Genomic DNA, 20,609 nt, shown 5'->3' on the forward strand with positions numbered 1-20,609 from the left:
ACTGGGGACAGGGATGGGAGTTTACTGTTGAAAATGGACTGTGTTATGGACTGGGGACGGGGATGGGAGTTTACTGTTGAAAATGTTTAATGCTGCAACTTTATACACTGCATATGAGTGTTGATCTGTTTACCGGTGGGCTGCTGGTTTAGTGCCTCTCTCTTGCTTTTGAGCAGCCCTCTACCATGTTGCTTGTTAACTCGAATGTGGTGTGTGTGTGGAGTGAGTGCGTCACGGGTGGGAGGAGTTCACGAGCAATGTGGGGCTGTATCCTAAAAGGGAATGGGAGGAGTGTGCTCGTGTACGAGAGAGCGTGCTGCGTGCTGTTCTGGTTGAGTCGTGTGGGAGCTGATTGCAAGCTGAATATATTGTAAAAGAGCATTCAATTTTTGAGAATTTAAATCAATTCGCTAAAAGAGCAGAGCAATAATTAGCAGTTTTAACTGCTTTAACTGCAAGCTGTGTCTGTCTCTTCCTTCATCGCCGAACCCACAAAATTGCCTCCCGCTACAGTACATTCATCAGTGTATAGATGTTTGCATAACAAAGACCATCATGTGGCAACATTTTGTAACTGCTCTTTTCTTTTTTCTAAGTCCCTTTGGAGACCTATAAAATCAGGTTCCACAGGCTAAGTAAACCAGAAGAGATCACTTACTTCCTCTGATTGTCAGTGAGTGTGATGCCTTGAGCCGACACCTTGAAGTGCACCACAGTGGAGGTTGGGGGAGGATCCATGGCTAAAGATACGCTTGCGGCTTTCTGCACTGCTTGATAGCCAGTGAGGGATTCCATTTCCACTGAGCCCAAATACCACACATTGCAGGCTGAAAAAACATGATGGTTAAATAAAAATGGATCAATCATAAACATTTATGATTTAAACGATGTGTCAATTTAATAAATCAGCAGTTTCTAAAGTTCTGTTTCTGCACTACCAGTTTATTAACTTTCTTCCTGTTTTAAAAAAAAACCTCAGCCCCCCCAAAAAAAATCTGAAAAACCTACCTGCTCCCTGTTTAAGCAGCTCAGAAGCAGAGTTTGTTGCAGACTGTGATATCGACTCTCCAATGTCCTCAAGAGGATCTAACAGAAAGAAGGAAAAAAAAAGCTTAATTCTGTTGTGCTATGAAATTCCACAAATGCATATACACACTGGAAACTGATGATAGTACATAAAACTCATTCTAGAATTTAAATGCATTTGCCCGAGCGTGACAGGTTCAGATTCTAAATGTAGGTATCTTGAATGAACCTCACTAAAGACAGGGGTATTTTTAATTGATGTAAAACAGAGACAGATCTAAATACTGCTGCTGTTTACAAAAAGGAATACAGGTCCAACAGTGCATGTTAGGGTCTTGAGTTTTTTTCTTCAGATTTTTACAGACAGAAATAAACACATCAATATTCATATTTTAAATGAATAGTATTTTTAATTCTGAGGTTCAAATATTTAACTTGTAAATACCAGCATTGATAGTTTCCTGTTAAATTGAACTGAACAAAATGTTTCTTCACACCAGGAAACAATAAACTCATCCAAATGAACAGGAAAGCCACCTGCATCCTGGTGAAAGGGAAACAGTGTTTTTAACAGTCGCCATCGTGGATGTCCTTGAATTTCGTATTGACAGAAAAAGCTAGTGTTGCCACTTTGTTATGTTCACAGTCTCCCTGGATGCATTGGTTTGCATGTTCTGTACCCCACTACAGAATGGATTAACATGTTAATATGAAACATAAGCTTACCTCTGTCCGGGATGATGAGTTTGCATGGTAATGCTAGTGGGGTAATGGAATGTTGACAGACCAATGCTGTAAGACTTCCTGTAATTAAAATAAATAAAGAACACCAAGTTAATGTGCGACATGCTTGTCTCAGTAAACTTCACAAAATGTACCCCCGCCCCCCCCCCCACCCCAAAAAAAGGAAACACCAAAAAAAGTTAAACAGGATCAGTGCAATAAATCAAAACTGTAAAACACACAGAGCACCCTTAACGCTAAGTGATCCCAATAAAGTGTTAACTACCCGGGGATTAACAAGTCATGCATAAATCTAAAAACTTTGTTTTACAAAGGTGAGAACTGCACATCTATCAAGGGACATGAGCAACATTTTCAAGGTCTTTATGCAAAAATTCAACTGTTTATCTTACAAAAACAGCACTTTAAGAACCAGTCATCTCATTCCACCAGCTAAACAAATAATACTGTACTAAAAACAACAGCTCAAGTAAACTGACAATATAGCTGTTGGGAGATGAAAGATGGGAACTTTGAACCAATGATAGGTGCAATAACTCAGTAGTGCTATTGTTTGATTGGGAATTTTGGTTTGAATATGTACTACATTTTTTTAATTGGCAAATTATTAAAAAAATAAACTAATCTAAGCAGGGTTTATGCTGGTACTTAACTGTAGGACAAATCTTATCATAGCTCATATATATACATTGATTGTTGAGTACTTACTGCTTAACTCTCAGTGCACTGAATAGGGCAACTTACAATTCCCTCATATTCACACACACACGCACACGCGAACGCGAATGCGCACACACACACACACACCAACAACTTACCAAAGTAGGGTTCATTTGGGCAGCCCTTTAGCCTTACTCCTTTTTGTGTGCATTCGATTAGGAAATGTCTGACAAGTTCACTGGACAAATCTCCCACTACAATTGAATAAAAAACAGATGACAAAATCACATGTGTATATATAGAAAATTATCCTGGCAAATCCCTGTCTCAATGCACCTTACTGTACTGAAAAGGGGTTTCCACAACAGAAACAAGATTCAGAATTTCAATCCTCCGCTGACACACATTCTTACTGTAACTTATTCACCAAAATGCATGCATGTCTGAAGAACACAATATTTTTTAGTAAATTGTCATTTTTAATCCATTGTACAAATACTGTATATATGACTTTGATTAATAATGTATTAAAAAAAACAACATTACTATTTGTCACAAGGTTTAAATTATTATTATGCAACCTATTTTAAATGTCCCAGAAGACTGAACTATATGACATTGGTATTGTTTGAGGCATTCCAAGAGCATTACAAATTATTAAAACAATAAAGAAAATTCAAAAGGAACATTTAACTTAATGTTATTTAAAATAGGAACTAAGCATGAATTGTTTCAACTGTGACAAACATCACAAGCTCATCCACTGGCCCCAAAATTAGCAGTAAATCACAAGGTCAAGATTGTAGAACTACATGTATGAAGACACACATTGAGGTCTTCATTTTCACTGATTATTGATTTATGACTACATGTTAATGGTCTATTAAAATCAAATTACAAGCAGTTTAAATAAGGTTTTTCTTCTCAGGGGGTCCATTTATAATGTTTAAACTGGCAAGTACACTTTTCACTGATATTTTCATTGCCAAACCTTTCCTTTGAAAAAATATATAAGCTGAGTTGAAGCTGGAGCTTTTGTTTTGCTTATAACTCTTTGATCCCTACTCTAAGATATTGGATGACAATTCCATTTTAAAAGGAGTAATTCCTATGTGTTTATAACAATGATAACAAGTCACAAGACATTACTAAAAGTATTTCAGTTATTGACAACATAAAACAGACAAAGAATGGTTGCATTGCTTTCTTAGGTAGCATTGCTATGAAAAGAATTACAGTGTGAGTTGATCTGATATAGTGCATACACTTTTTCTGTTAATACTGTACATACTAACTCTAAGCATGGGTATCTTCAAAACTACCAAATAAACTTTTATGAAGACATGGGGCTCTAGGTATCATTAATTTTTGTTTCGTATCTTGAGTTTTCGTAGGTTTTTGAGGCTTCGTAGACCTACCCACGATGTATTAAAGTCATTTTCACTCCCGTAGCTTAGTTTCATCCCTGCTGTGGTAGTTTAGTTACGACTGTTCGTTTCAAAGTACTTTCATATGCAAATGTGTGAATCGCATTATAATATCAATATATCTAATCAATATGTATTATCATTTTTTCCTGATTTAGATTTAGGTTTGTGTCTGTTATTTTACGCATGCCTTTCACCGGCGTAGATTCAACAAGCGGGTCGTTTGTGAAGCTTCCTGTTTAAACGTATACGTTTTAAAATAAAGTACCTTAAAATATCAAATAAACCCCCCAAAAATTATTAATAGTCTATATTAAATAATGATGGCAATAAATACATTTCATTTTGGTTTCTTTTATATTTTAAGGTGCTTTATTTTAAACCACATTATGGAAGGGAAACACAGAAACCAATCATTGCAGAGTTCTTTAATTAAACACAAAAATACAACGAAAAGTATTTACTTACGTAGCCTATAAATGTACTGTACTTTTTTACTTTATACAACTAAAATATACATAGACCCAAACAAAAGTTTTCTGTGATAATCTTAAATTAAAGCACTGAAAGCACAGGGAAGCATGGTTAGGGTACAGACGAGTACACACATGATAAACTGTAGAATTACTGTGCAAATTTACCATGGTAAACTTCCATAAAGAAACAAGCTTAGTTTTATGTATGCTTTCTGTTTTTGAGGACCCTTTCTTTTAGATCTACGTTGTGGTTTGTTTTCGCTGTGCTCAGGGTCTGTGCTACGATTAACACATCGCATTAAGTTTGTCCTGTTTATTTATTTATTTATTATTTTCTGCTGCTTTCTTTTTTTGTAATCCTCCTAAGGTCATGCCATTTTTTTAATGTCAAGTGTCTGTCGCTTACAGTGTCACAGTGAATTCATTTTCTTAGTTATTTCTTTCCATGTTTCTTTTCTTAATGTTTTTTGGACCTGTGAAGTGTTAAATAATATTAATTGCCTTTTTTTTATTTCACTGACTAACAGGTCAATTTCATCTTTGTGGAAACTTGTTTTCCTTTTCTTTTTGGCCGGTGCCATAGTTTCATCAAGGTCGGAGTCTGCAGAAGCCATAGCTTGATCCTATTATATTTGCCTGCAACTTCTTTCTGTTCACTATCCCACTCATTTATGTTTGCCAGAAGGAAGGTCTAAATCTTGACTTTCGGCATTGTAAATCTGTTTACAATGAGATGCAAATTCGGATCTTTCCTGTATAATGAGCAGTGATTTATGCCGTTAGTAAATTTGCGTTGATATTATGGTAGTTGTTCACGAAAAATAGCTGTTTAGTACATTGCATGCACAAATTCTACAAAGGACGGAGGCTACGAATCTGCAGTATTTACGAACACGGAAGTAATATTAGTACATAGAGCCCATGGTCTCCATGTAGCTTATACCTAATTGAGAACTCTTTTGTATTTAACTGACGGTAACTCTATTAGCTTTACACTTTACAGACACCGTCTACATTGATCTTAATTATTCCTTTGATTATTCCTAATCTCTATTGTAACAACAGATTCTCTTTATCTATTCATTACCCTGCTGTTGCTTTGTTCTACTTTGCTTTTTGGCTCTCCCGTCCTTTGACAAGATGTTTTTTTCTCTCTTTAGATTTTTTGCCCAGACTCTCTTATCTTGTTGCTACCCAGTGGCGAGCCTTACCTTATCACTCCACACACTTCTGAGTAAAATCAAACCACACTCCAAAATTCCTGAGCACTTCTGCTACAGAGAAGCACACTTTCAGACAGTGACTGATTATTTTTGTTATAAGGTTAAACACAATAATTGCCATGAGTAGTTTCCTTTGATGTTTTAGACTTTCAAAGTACCAAAAACATTGGTATGGATGTAATTATTATTATTATTTTTTGGATATCTGTATTTGTTACTCATACAAAGTACTTAACCAATAACACCTTTTTAAAAAGAAAACAGAAGGCCACAGTATTCAGTGCAGTTCTTTTTTTGCAAAAGTAGAAGGGCGTAAAAATATACACTAAATTCCCTTGATACTGGCATTTGATTTTGATGTTTATCGCTCGCTCTCCATATTCATGCTTAGAAAGCTGTTCTTGCGCAATATGTTAGCTATCCAACTGTTACTCCAGACAATGATACAATACCTTTCTTGTTTTGCTGCAGGACAGAAGGAGGGGGTGTGGCAACCTTCATCGCCAGTCCATATGCACCCCGGAATGAATGGCTGTCTCGAACAATGAAAGAACCTGGCTCTTTGTCCTTCAAGACTGCAATCGCTAAGGATGTTAAAAAGACAACACTTTAAAACGGAGAACACTGCGTGTATCTATTCAAACATCCTCTTCTGTCAAAGCATCGTCTTTAGGTATTGATAGAATCCTGCATATGGACTCCATCAATATCAGCCCATTTCAAAGCCTTAATGTTAGCAGACATGCTCCTGCCCACTTAATTATTATACTAAATGAGCTGGTGGACATTGAAATAAAACCAATGAGTTCAAAAACTGAAATACTGAATGTTTTTGGTTTTCAATAAATTTGATGTTATATTAAATGATTAAAACAACATACAAAAGAATAAGCTGAAATACATAATACAGTTTTCATTAGCTCTGCATGCATGTAATTAAATGTTGTCTATGAAGTATCTTCTTTCAATAATAATACAAATCATAATATATAGGCAAGCACAGGTATTTTTATACATAAAATTATCATTTAAGGAAAACAGGTTTACCTTGGTCCCTTGAGATGTCTGGCTTGTACCAGAATTTGGAGGTGTCTTGTACAAATTTTACAGTCACTTGCTTATTTGAAGAGCTGTCTGTAAGATAAATCTATGTGTTACTGCACTATTTAGCCAAGCGTAATTTGATCAAACATTTTCATGAAAAACGTAAGGTGGACAAAAATAGTAGAAAGAAGAGTCAGAGCACACTTACATTCTGAATTTATTACATACAATTATTGACTACAGATATGTTAATATATTAATAGATTAACTGTACAACCTTTTAATGATTAAACTTTTGGAAGTAGATTTATTTTTTGTATTGAATATAATGATTTCATACTAATAGAAAGATATTTAGAATCAATTACGATTAGGTTCCTAATTGGTTCTTTCCACACGTAAATAAGTTCTAAATCTTATGACTAACGTATTATAATTACTGTTATGTTGTTATGGCACCCAGTCCACTTAAAGTTTTCTTATAGCATTTAAACAGATTTACATGCAGCAGTTTAACTCAATATTATATACAGTCTTGGGAATTCAATAATGATTTAAATTAAATATCACGTAATAGTTTATACATGTAAAAGATCATTAAAATGGATTTTCAGCCGGCTCAAATCTCTTTAATCATCAACTGATTTAATAAGCTTGAGTTTTAAAACATTCGGAACATTCAAGTCTACAGAAAAATCTCACTTGCACAGGAATGATTTATCCAGCTTTACACCAAACTGAGAAAAACAGTCTGACGATGTACAGACTCAGACTGTAGTATCTGGATCAAGGAAACATTTTAAAATATTTTCAAATATCCGACTGTGAAACTCAGGGGCAAAGAACTAGTCAAATATACCTGGCACAGTTGAAGTGCTTAAAACTTTGGAGAAATCTGGAAGGACACTTGGGAATGGTATGCTGATGATGCTCCCACTGTGGGGACTGGAAAATCCACTTGAGGAAGGAGATATGGAGCAGAAAGAACGTTCTCCCTCAGAGACCCTCTTCTTTTCTGGGAGGGGAGGTTGCAAAGTCATGTTCATGCCTGTGGGCCTTAAAGTGGGGCTGTGCTGGCTGAGTCCCCCATCTGCTATTAGCAGATTGTGCTGTGGATTCTCATTGTCCAATAAGGCTGACACCTGCATGTTCTCAGTGCAGGGAGAGTTTGTGCCCACAGGGAGACTGGAGAACATGGAAGTGTGTTGCCCATCAAACTGTTGCCCACCACTGACATTGCTGCTGCTACTGCTGTAGCTCCGGCAGGCTTTGGTGCCTTGGTCGTTGGCCAGATTATCTTGCTGAAGCTCCCTAGGAGAGCTGTGACTGTTTGGGGATACCTGGGAGGTAGTGTACTGGGACAGAAGAACCAAGTCTTGACTGGGGCTGACAGAGCTGGCTGAGAACTCTGCACAGCCAAGATAGTGGGTGACGGACCTGCTCATCCCGGTCAAAGAGGACTGAAGGGAAACATGGGTCTTTGAGTTACTCTCTAACCATGGCTGCCCAGAGGACAAGGGGCTGTAAGACAAAAAAAAGGAATTCAGTCCGCATAAGGGACAATTATCATTTTGGTAATTATTCTTTTCATAACCCCTGCCTACACTATTTTTGTTGTACATTCTGCAAAGCGTAAACATGTATACTGTTTTTCAACCTGTGAATGTTTTTTTTGTGTATTTAATGTTAGCCTCTATTTAAATAATAAATGATTATAAATTCTAGGTTTTGAAGCAGCTAAGTTATAAAATAAGCAAAAAAAAAAACAAAACACACAAGTGGAACATTTGTCTATATAAAGCAAACACACACAAAGATGTGCTGAAGATGGGTTTCTGACTGATTTTGGGTATATGGTGAGACATTAGTTTAGTTCTTAGTTCTTAATTCCAACAACTCTAAATGGGCTGTTATAACGCTACTGAGAAAAAAAAGAATTGCTTATTATTAAAATACATTGACAGCTTTATATAAAATGGTTAGCCACCTACTTATTGAGTGAATTGAGCGATCCCCAAAGTAAGCAACATGTGAAAAACATTACAGTAACCTGTGTGTTGGTGATGGGTGTTAGTGGGAATAAAATGGGTGATAGGCTTAGTTTGTTTAACAACTCTAAATGGGCTGTTACCATAGTGGGTGCCCGCAATGTACTTCAACACCATATGGTACAAATACTGGAAACTTAGGGCAGCCCTTATAACTAGATTTGAATCATGCAGTATCAACCCTGAATACTGAGTCACTATGTTATGCATTAGTATTATTCACAGAGGTAAATCTAAGTCACCACAAACTGAAGACCTCAATGAGTCAATACTAAAGCCTTTTAAAGTTTTTGTATAAAAGGCCTCCAAGAGACCTTCTATGACAATAATTTAAGGTTAACCTGCATGCAGCTCTAAATAACTGCCTCACAACACACTGCCAAAAACTTTGTTTACATGGCCAAAATGTTTACATGGCAAACTCAACCTGAAATTCAGGAATGTGATTCGAATGGCTATAGAAATAATTTCTAGAATTGCCAGCTGCGTGTACTCAATAGATTAGCAAGCTAACCTCCTACAATGAGTTCTATTTAAATTAATTTGATGTGTAACTAACACCCACAAGGTAAACAAAATCATTGCTGAAAACTGTATGAGTTTAAATGCTTTAAACATATATCAAAACAAATATTTGTGGTTAATATATGTATGCTATAATCAAATATGGAATCTATACACCCATAAAAACTAAACTTATTTGGAAGTTCCTACCTCTCTGTTCGTGGGACTGGTCTACCAGTGGAAACTGAACAAATAGATCCAAAGGGTCTCTGACAGGAAGTGGATGTCATCTGGGCATCAGTTCTGTAAATGGCTCCCACATTGCTGTCTGATGGCACTGCTGATTGGCTTATGCCTTCCATGTAATTTCTGGGTTCTGGGTTTAAATAAAAGGGTGGTGAGTAATAATCACATGAGGAATTTCATTAAACAATCAACCATAACTTTAAAACTCAGTTATAAATTAAAACTCGGTGAAGGTTATGTTGACAGATGTTGGCAAGTTCCTTGGTCAGTGTACAGTATAACCTACAATGTAAACATGAACAGGTTCAAATGTTCAACAGGTGGTGTGATTTTGTGCAGCCACAGTATTCCAGCAGACCCCATTTAATCCCCTTTCTTAATCTACCTTTCATTGGTGTTGGTAATTGTAACTATAGTTGTCATGGTTTGGTAGCTTGCTTTCTTATTCGTCATACTGCTTCTATTTATGTTACCCGCCATAAGCCAGTATAATATACTCTGGTCCCCTAATCTTTTGACTTGAGATAAAGATCTTATTTACTAGTTAGGTATTAGTTCATTTCATGACAACCTTTATGAATAACTCTTACCAACACAGACATCTGCTTTCTTCATTGTTCACCTTATGAACCATATTATGTTACTTTTGAAGATTAGAAGCAAGATGTTTTGCAGAGATCTGATTTGCTCACTATGGTTATGGAACATAAAGTAGATATTGTGAACTTAAATTAAGTATTTGGCCATGGTATGTGTGTGTGTGTGTGTATATATATATATATATATATATATATATATATATATATATATATAAAATGACTGCTTAAGGGACACATGTGGTGGGCTTTATTTACAGGTGATTTGACATTGGACATGGTATATGGGCTTTCATACATGTTTAATAAAGGCTACTTTCACATCAGTTTCCAAATAGTGAAATGTTATACATGGTAGTGCATCTTTCTTGTCTATTTTATATATAAAATGCACAGAAAATGCTGTATGGAATGCTTACACCAAGGTTGAATGCTTCAAATGTAACACTATTTACACGAAGAAACACTAATCACTAAAAACATAGCTGAAAGGAATACAAAAGCAGTAAAGCTATCCTTGTGTGCAATAAACAACCACTATCTGTCCTAAAGGCTTTTGTTCTATTTAGTCATGTCCACACATGTCTTCTGATGTCCCAACATGAGCCTGCAGATTAGTACAAAACAAAGGCTGCCCGCATTCCTTAAAAGATATGAACAACAATTCAAAGACCAATGAGATTCAACTTGATAGACCAGGCTCATCATTCATAAAACGCAAAAACAAGACTGATTTGAAGCAAAGGGTAAATAGGATGCAGTCTTACAAAGCTTTACAGCTGTTGAGATCCTTGTGTGAATGTGTTATAAATGTAAATCTAAAAAGTTGCTACTGAGAAAATAAAAATATTGCTTATTATTAAAATACATTGACAGCTTTATATAAAATGGTCAGCCACCTACTTATTGAGTGAATTGAGCGATCCCCAAAGTAAGCAACATGTGAAAAACATTACAGTAACCTGTGTGTTGGTGATGGGTGTTAGTGGGAATAAAATGGGTGATAGGCTTAGTTTGTTTAACAACTCTAAATGGGCTGTTACCATAGTGGGTGCCCGCAGTGTGCTTCAACACCACATTGCAGGTTGGTAACAGTATTGGTAAAGGGTCAACTGAACCTTGCAGAGTGTCAACATCACAAGGCCACAGCTGTCATATATATATATATATATATATATATATATATATATATATATATAAATACAAAACAATTAAATGACATTCCTTTTAAAACAAAGCAATAAATAAATGTGGCAGGGTGGCTACATGTGCCAATGCCCATCATTGAATGTTTATGAAAACCAAAGTGGGTTACTGGTGGGACTAGAAGTCCAACCATAAAGGTCAATATATCCAACAAATATTAATGCCTCTTGTCTGTATTTAGAATTTTTTGGAACAGGTTGTGCTGTCAGTTGATTTAGAAGGGTTGATAACTCAAAGATAATTTAGAAGATGAAACTGGGAGAGTTGTTTACATAACTAGTGAATGTACAGAACATGGTCTCCCCCGCAATAAAATGTGTGGTCTTCTATCTCGTTTTCATTTCACTGTCTACTCCTACAAATCAGTTGTGAGACAGACATTTTCCCATTTGCAAATAGTACCATCCATTGTTGAGCATTCGTTATGTTTCTGCAGCCTGTCCGCAAGCACCTCCCTGTCTGCCAGTGAGGACAGTACAAGTACTGCCCACTGACCGCTTGAACCCGACATGTCACAGCATAATCCATTTACAGTATGTAGAGTGACTTGAGCAATTTAATGATCTACTTATTTTAATGACCTCTTTATTTTGGCCCGAATTATGCATTTGAAATCTGCTTTGCTTTCAAGTGCTCAAATAAGGTGATGCTTTAATTCTATAGAGGTAAATATGTGTTCTTCAAGTTTCTATAAATAAAAAACTCTTCTGGAATGCTGTGGTAACCCTTAAGTTTGACACACCCAGGCTGTGAGCGAAGTCAGGAAAGACCAGATTAAAAAGTATATACTGCCACTTTCAATCAGTGAGTTGCGTGACACATACTGCTAGCTTAGACTGTTCAAGGACCTGATATTTCTCTTGCCATTTATCGGAAAAGTACAACCTTTCCTTAGAGGCTTGGAGCTGCTTTTTGTGAAGTTAACTCAGTTTGTGATATATTTATTTATCACTTGGCTGTTCCTGGCTTTAAATGTAGTTTTTACACATGCCGAGATAATCCTAGCCTCCCTGTTTCAAAAGAATGCATTCAGCTGTTGTTGCTAGCATCTCTTTCAAGTGTTCTCAGGTCACACATATATGTCAAATGTGACGTCTACATCAACACTCCACAAGTGTTTTCTTTAATATCACCTCACAGATATCCTTTAAACTTAGGGTAAATATGTCAAAGACAATAAACAATAACCCCCTAATATTTGTACTTGTATGTCAATAAAATAAGTTCATTAAAAGAGGCATCTAAAATAAAAATGTATCTTAATTCATTGACAACATTTAGTGTGGTAAAATGAACTAATTCTGTAATACTTTAATTATTTGTAAAACAATGCACCTGCAAAACTAAATATTCCATTAAGCCCTTTTTAAATTAAGTATACACTAATATATATTTTACCATGGTACTTTGAGCTGTTTAAGCAGCCTACAGTCAATACTGATGGTCTGTTATGCAGGGAGATCTTCACGCAACGGTTTTCTGACTGAAATACATACATGCAATATATTTTTAATAATATTGAATGCTTCTGCTGGATTTTGAGAACACAGTGTTAAATGATTTACTGATTGTAAAAATGTTACATAGCTATCTGCACTATGATAATAAAGCTCTTTCAAGATACAATAACACAGTAAACGATGTAATGTTCCTTTGCTCGTTTCCCATTTCCCTTTTCCAGATTTCTTTCACTTCCTTTAGAAAACGGCAGCACAGCAGGCAGTTGATTGTCCTCTTTACCTGGATTCTCTGCAATGTTTCAAATTCTGTATTTGATATAATTTGCATATAGATGCTCATCAATTCACTATATCTAATGAAGGAATTAGGAGAGACTGATTTCTTCAGCACAATCAGTTTTGATCTATTTTTGCTGCTGATGCAAATGAACAGATTTTAAACTACCTTTCATTTCAGTCCAGGTAGTCGATGGAAGCAGGACTTTAAGCACCAGTCGAGATTCAATAGCTCCTTAAACAAGGCCTTGACCATAACATCCATTATTTCTTACATAGTCAAAACCATAACAATACTGCACTATATACTGAGTCGAAAGGGAGGTTGTGTTTATCAATCAATGTTATATTTTTCATCAGCAGCTAATTTTTTTTATAAACAAAAAACAAACAAACTGGAAAAATGGCAGGGAAATGTTTCCCAGAGAGATTTATCAAACATAATAAAATACAAATGTACATAACAATGTGATGGTAAAATGTAGGATTAGATCCAATCTATATACCAGATTGGCGCAAACAATAGTTTAATACAATTATTGTCTGGTCACTAACATCTTTTGCTTAAACAAATATGACCAAGTGGTAATGTAAAATAACCTTAAATGTGTCTGAGCTACATTGTCACAATTAAATTAATGAATAACTTTTATATACTTTAAAAGTTCTGTTCATCCTACTTTATTTGTGATCTGTATTTTTTAATTAAGCACCAAGGCTTTTATTTAAAAAAAAAAAAAAAAAAAAAAAAAATTATGTCTTACTCTCTTCGAATATGCTTTTAGTATTTTTCTTTAATAAATTGGCAATACCTTTTTGAAAACTGTCTTTTTTTTTCAGACTTGAGGTTTTAAGCTGCTTTACTGGCATTTTTTTTTTCTTCAGCAATTTTCTGCCAAAGCCAGACTCCAACATCCAAAGAGCTCTTTTCACCCCAATGCATACCTTTGCCAAGTCTGCCCTCTGAATAAATATAAAGGCTTTAACTTCATTACCATAGGCTCTTTATACTAATAATGAAGAAACAGAAAACTAGAAAAGTATCATTTTTTACACAAACATGTGAGTAATCAATGCAATATGTGTGGCTTTAAATAGAGAGAGAGAGAGAGAGAGAGAGAGAGAGAGAGAGAGAGTGAGAGAGAGAGAGTGTGTGTGTCAGTGTCTCAGGTCTAAAAATGCACAGTGCCAAACTATAGTCTCTTTCCCACTACCTGATCGAGTTTCATTGCCTGCTGAGTGAGTCCAGACAATGCAGACTGTTTCAGACAGTTGGCTGTTTTTAAAACATAGCAAAAACCACAACCCCCCCCCATAAAAAATAAATAAGAAAAGACACTGCACCTCAAAGAGTTTACATACCTAAAGAAGTGGTCATGATGGAGAGTTGTTCATAGGAGAAGCTGTAGAGCACAAACTGTCCAAACGCTATAAAACTCTGCAAGCAAGCAAGTCTCTCCCTCTGCTGTTTTCGAACACCACCAATAGAGTCAGGCTGCCCAGCGCACAGATTTAGACAAGGCTTTCCACAGTATCAGTATCTCTCTTCCTCTATAATAAACTGTTCCACTAGAATGTAAAATGGTGGCCAGGAATCCTAGTGGCTAAATGTACTAAATGAAGTCATTCACTCAATGGCAACCTTGTCCACTTGGTCCTGGAATGAAAATAATTCCATGATTGTTTCTGTTAACTTTGCTCCTTGTTGTCACACTCAGACTGCCCATTCATTTCATGCTGTGACGACTCTACTGCCCCATTTACATCTGAGCTTTTTTGTTTGTTTGTTTAACTGACTCAGAGCTTTGCTTCTTTGCCTACCCAATCTGCATCCTCCAATCAAAAGGCAGTACCACAGGTCAGGGGTCATAGTTGCCCTTTTTGGATGAAGGTCCTATGCTGGATTCTTCACTGTCCTAGAGACACTCATCCTTAAAGATCCTTCTTTATTAAACTGACCCTACACTAAATTTATTCTTAAAGGCATGCATGACTCATGTCAGCATGCGCTGTGGCATCCTCTGCTTTATGGTAGCCTTGAGAGGCCTGTAAAAATGATAGAGTGACTGTGGTGCAAGGTAGCATGCAGTGGGCCACTTAACTATTCTCTGGTTCAAAAAAAATGTAGCTCCTATGGCTTGAAGCTACTGTTCATAATAAACTGATTAGTACCTTACTCAATAACTAATACATATATTCAGCAATTAATCAACATTTTACAATTATTGAAACAATTAAAACAACTATTTACACCAGGCTTAGAGAAACTGTTTTTTTCTGATAGTTTTGGAGAAATACCTAAACTGGTGTTTCACAAAGCAAATATTAAAACTATAGCATCAACTGTCTAATCAATTTAAAACAACACCTTCTAGTAAATGCAGTGGCCAAGAACTGCCAGCAACGACTCAATTACAAAAAAAAATGAATCTGGTTCTATTTCACAGTGATGATGGCCAGCAAAGCTACAATATTGATCATACATCATATGACTCCTCATTTTACCACTGGGATTTAGGAATATCATGTCTGGGTTATGTTTGTTGCCCATATGTTTGCCAAGCAGAAGCCAATTCTTATTGACATATTTACACATTTACAGCTGTTTATGTATTCAAATGCATTAATAACATATCGCAGTACAATGTTTGAGATTTATCTGGGTCAGTTCTGAGTGATGGATTGTAGGCAGTAACTTTAAAAACATCAGGCAAACACTTATTCTGTTAATAGAAAATATGTTAGAATTATTTTGGGGATTTGTTGTATAGGGTGCCATGTGTAAATAAAGCATTAATATTTTAACAAGTCTTTCTTTCCAGAATTAATTTAAATATTTTATTTTTTCCCCAGAAATGTTGTGAAAACAAATAATTTTTTTTTAATGTGTACATTCAGATATAATTTATAAATCATAAAATATTTAGCAACTTTTCAACATTTAAATGCTAAATCTTTATATATATATATATATATATATATATATATATATATATATATATATATATATATATATATATATATATATATATAGTTATTAAATATTTATTTTGAGAATCAATATTTAGCTGTTCACAAATAAATATGGATTTTGTGAACTTAAACTAAATCTTAAATCTATAAAAAGATTTAACATTTAGCTGAATATTTAACTAAATCTTAAATCACTTAACCCTTTGAGTAGTGAGTTCTAATATGCACTGCCAGTCCTATGGGAGTTTTTTTTTTCTGTTTTCTGCATACGCTTGATTATTATGAGTACAGCGTACAAACAAGATGAAAGCTTTATGTTTGTATCTATGTAATGAATACTGACGAAATACAGACAAATCATTTTTACCGTAAATAAATAAAACACATACATATATTTATTTAGTCATAGGGAAAGGTTTTGACTAAAAAAGGACATGTAGGCAATAAACAATGGGGTGGAACAACCACAACAACACATCCTAACAAAAAAAGGGAGAGAGAGAGAGAGAGAGAGAGAGAGAGAGAGAGAGAGAGAGAGAGAGAGAGAGAGAGAGAGAGAGAGAGAGACTTTTGACTTTTAAAATCCCTTTATTCTATAAATTAGAATACAATATAAAAAAAACTAAATAAAGCCAGGCAAAACAAACAAAATACACTGGTGCAAAATAACATAACAGATCCAACATTTCTCATTCCTGTTTCAAAAGTTCCAGTTCAAAGGGATCTCAGTCTTTCAGAGAGTGTTTCTCACATGGTCACAAGGTGACTCACTCACAGCACACACCCCCTCCCCAATGCACCAACGTCTCTCAAAACTGTCCAGGTCGTGCACCATTTTAAAATAGGCAAACTCCATCTTGATCCTAAAAATACTAATAGGATTTATAAAACCAGTAGCTAAAATTTCGCCTGACCAAGGACAAAGTTAACCAATGAGCACCTATCCCTCCAAGCAAAACTATACTTTACACTAAAAATAAAAAACTTTTTAGTAAAAATAACCCCCAAGGAAGACTGCAGCCGAGGGCATTCCACAAACAGATGGAAAACGGGACAGAAGGGGCACTGGACACTGACCCCCGGTTCCACTCGGCGATTTGTGGCAAAAATGCCATGCAGCACTCTCTCCACTGCAGGTCTCCGGAGCGCTTAGGCAAGGGAAACTTATACAGCACCATCCAGACAGGAACTTCATCAACAGGGACACCAAGGTGAGCTCTCCACTTAGTGTCCACCAGGTCTTTCAGCTTATTAAAATGTCTGGTTTTCACACATATTTCATATAGTGTCGTCTTCTCAATTATGTGGAAAGCCACCTCAGTGACCTTCCTATGCGACAGCAGCTTTCCAGCCAGCTCCTCCTCCTCCTCCTCCTCCTCCACTGTCACTGAAGAGGAGACCAGCACTGCGGGGAACAGGGGTTCCTGCTCTGCAGCCATACACTCCGCCAGAAACCTGCTCAGAAACTGGGAGAGTGCCGGACAGAGGGATGCCTGGAGATCACTCAGCACCTTCTCCAGGAAACGCTTTGATCTAATATTCAGTGCAGGGGTTAAAACCCTCCTGGCTTTCCATCTAAAAAGGTTAAAATCAATTAAATGCCCCAGTTTAGTAAAACCGGCTTTAAAAAAACAAAGTGGAAAAAAAAAACAGAGCTAAAAACCTCACATTTAAAAATGGGGTTAAAAAACAGGGGCTCTTCAAAAACCCAGTGTGCTCTGTGATTCTTCGGACCTTTGTGATCTTTAAAAGTCTCCAAGCATGGGGGCTCCCGAGTGGCGCATCCAGTAAAGACGCTCCACGTGGAGTGCAGGATGCGCTCTATAGTCTGGACATGGCAGCAGTGTGGAGTAGTGGTTAGGGCTCTGGCCTCTTGACCAGAAGGTTGTGGGTTCAATCCCCAGTGGGGGACACTGCTGTTGTACCCTTGAGCAAGGTACTTTACCTAGAGTGCTCCAGTAAAAACCCAACTGTATAAATGGGTAATTGTATGTAAAAATAATGTGATATCTGTATAATGTGAAATAATGTATAATGTGATAACTTGTAACAATTGTAAGTCGCCCTGGATAAGGGCGTCTGCTAAGAAATAAATAATAATAATAATAATAATGGCGAGTTCCGAGTCCAGGCTATTCCACAGCCGACCGTGGATGGCAGCTCCCAGGGGGCGGCGCACAATTGGCTGACCGTCGCCCGGGGGAGGGAGGGTTAGGTCGGCCAGGGTGTCCTCGGCTCACAGTGCACCAGCGACCCCTGTAGTCTGGCCGGGCGCCTGCGGGCTTGCCTGTAAGCTGCCCGGGAGCTGCATTGTCCTCCGATGCTGTAGCTCTTGGGTGATGTAGCTCGCAGGTGAGCCCGCAGTATGAAAAAAAGTGGTCGGCTGATGGCACACGCTTTGGAGGACAGTGTGTGTTCGTCTTCGCCCTCCCGAGTCACCGCAGGGGTGGTAGCGGCGAGCTGAGCTTAAAAAAATAATAATTGGCCATTCTAAATTGGGAGAAAATAATAAAAATAATTGGCAAGGACTAAATTATAAAAAAAAAGTCTCCAAGCATTTAACAGATTCTTACAAAAACCATCCAACCCTGCATCACTAAAACAATCAAGAGATATTAAAAACGAATGTCTGTCAAAACCCAGCCTCCCTGCCTTCTGCAATAAACAAAATGCCAGGTCTCTCCAGCTCAGCTGTGGGGTGTACAACAGCCTCTGGGCAGCCTGCAGCCTAAACGCTGCCATCCTGCTAGGGATATCAATGAGCCCCTGCCCTCCCTCCTCACGGGGGAGATACAAAACAGCCGGGCGCAGCCAGTGATGCCCGATCCAAAAAAACTGCTCCAGGCATTTCTGTATCTCATTTAACAAAACCAGGGGAGGATCCAGGCACACCAGCTTATGCCAAAGCATGGAGGCGACAAGATTATCGTCAGTTGTGACAAACATGCTGAGATCATCAGCATATGCGGAGAGCTTGATCGGGGTTGCATTGGGCACAGCTGGTACTGCCAATCCAGGCAGTTTCTCCCTCAGCTGGTGTAACAGGGGCTCTATAGAGAGGGCATAGAGCATCCCTGAGGGAGCAGCCCTGCCGTATCCCCCTCTACACAGGGAAGGGGACAGTCAGACTGTTATTAATCTTCACAACACTAAAACATTGTGATAAAGGAGTCTTATAAAAGTAAAAACAGGGCCAAAACCAAAATCTTTTAAAACATGAAACAGATACTCATGGTCAACTCTATCAAAAGCTTTTTCCTGATCAAGCGAAATTAAACCAAAATCAACATTATAAACTTTGGATACATTAAAAACATCTCTTAATAAAAACAAATTACCAAAGATCAATCTCTCGGGCACAGAGTATGACTGGTCTGTGTGCACCACTGATCCAATGTTGGTCTTTAGGCAATTAACGAGAGCCTTGGAAAGCAATTTGTAATCGAAGCACAGCAATGAGTCAGGGAACAAGTTCTTGATGTTACAGAGGTCTCCTTTCTTGGGTAGCAGTGTTATCACTGCCCTGCGGCAGCTCAGCGGCAGCTCCCCATCCCGAACACATTCCTGCAGGACCTGGTACAGGTCCTCACCAACACAGCTCCAGAACTTCTGATATAATTCTGCAGGCAGTCCATCCAGTCCGGGAGCCTTCCCTTTGGAGAGCTGCGCCACGGCTGCAGTGAGCTCTGGGAATGCCAGCGGAATGTCCAGTCTGCTGCTCTCCTCCTTGTCCAGGCTGGGGAGACCCTGGAGAAGCCGCTCCATCTCTTCCGGGTCGCAGCCCTCAGCCTTGTAGAGATCAAAATAAAAGCTCACTGCAACACGCCTGAGCTCCACAGGCCTGGAGACCTCTCTCCCCCCGGGCAGCCTCAGACAGCACGTTGTCTTGCGCTCCGCTGTCTTCCTCTCCAGGCCGAAGAAGGCGGCTGTGGGGGCGTCCATATCTTTGAGTTCAGTAAAGCAGGCTGCCTCCTCTCCTGCAGGCCCCGATACGCCCCCTCATTGCTCTCGCTGGCCAGCTGGCTCTCAAACTCAACAATCTCTCTCTCCAGCTCACTGACCACTGCATCCACTGACCTGGTGACATTTTGTGTGTATTGTTGACAGAAAAGTTTTATTTGAATTTTCCCTATATCCCACCACTGTTTAAACTACTATAATTAGTTTTTTTTCATTTTGCCAATTTTTCCAAAACAATTCAAACTAATCAGTGAAGTTTTTGTCCTGTAGCAGATTGTTGTTAAAGTGCCAATATGATTTTGAATGTGAGTTTTCTTTTTTTTGACTGCAGTGTACACCCCCTCATTGTCTGCATTGGCCGGCACTGCAGCCCCTGGTTCGGCTGCAGCTGCGCTGGTACCTGGCTCCTCCGCTCTCTTCCTCCGGGGCTGCGGCTCAGGTCTTGGCGGCTCCTCCATCTCCGCTCTCTGAACAACCCCGGCCGCCTCCCCATCACCACTACTACTACTTGTCCCTGCTTTAGTCTGTAACTTGGGGCAGGTCCGTTTAAGGTGCCTATGTCCCCCGCAAGAAAAACATTTAACCCTTTGCGGTCCTATATCGGACCTGGTCCGACATTGCAATTATTCCTCACAGGTCCAATGTCGGACCCTGTCCGACATCATCAAAAAGATGCAAAAAACTGGTTTTTAGTCGTTTTTTCTCCGGAAAAAGCTGAGAAAACCATTCAATGGCCGAGT

At 37.9% G+C, this 20,609-nt stretch overlaps 1 protein-coding gene across 7 annotated transcripts in view; it reads right to left on the bottom strand.

Annotated features, from left to right (window-relative positions):
• LOC117400218 (tensin-3-like) overlaps window positions 1-20,609 on the bottom strand; it is a 185,953-nt gene that overhangs the window by 3,514 nt on the left and 161,830 nt on the right. For all 7 annotated transcript variants that reach the window (XM_059022543.1, XM_033999805.3, XM_033999810.3 and 4 more), the window contains 8 exons: window positions 9,363-9,528; window positions 7,460-8,121; window positions 6,604-6,690; window positions 6,009-6,140; window positions 2,589-2,684; window positions 1,753-1,830; window positions 1,009-1,086; window positions 659-827 (listed from right to left, as the gene is read on the bottom strand). In XM_059022543.1, the coding sequence (XP_058878526.1) occupies window positions 659-827; window positions 1,009-1,086; window positions 1,753-1,830; window positions 2,589-2,684; window positions 6,009-6,140; window positions 6,604-6,690; window positions 7,460-8,121; window positions 9,363-9,528 (1,468 nt within the window). The remainder of the gene's footprint in view (window positions 1-658; window positions 828-1,008; window positions 1,087-1,752; window positions 1,831-2,588; window positions 2,685-6,008; window positions 6,141-6,603; window positions 6,691-7,459; window positions 8,122-9,362; window positions 9,529-20,609) is intronic.

This window comes from Acipenser ruthenus, chromosome 4, assembly GCF_902713425.1.
Source record: "Acipenser ruthenus chromosome 4, fAciRut3.2 maternal haplotype, whole genome shotgun sequence".
In the NCBI taxonomy this organism is placed as follows: domain Eukaryota; kingdom Metazoa; phylum Chordata; class Actinopteri; order Acipenseriformes; family Acipenseridae; genus Acipenser; species Acipenser ruthenus.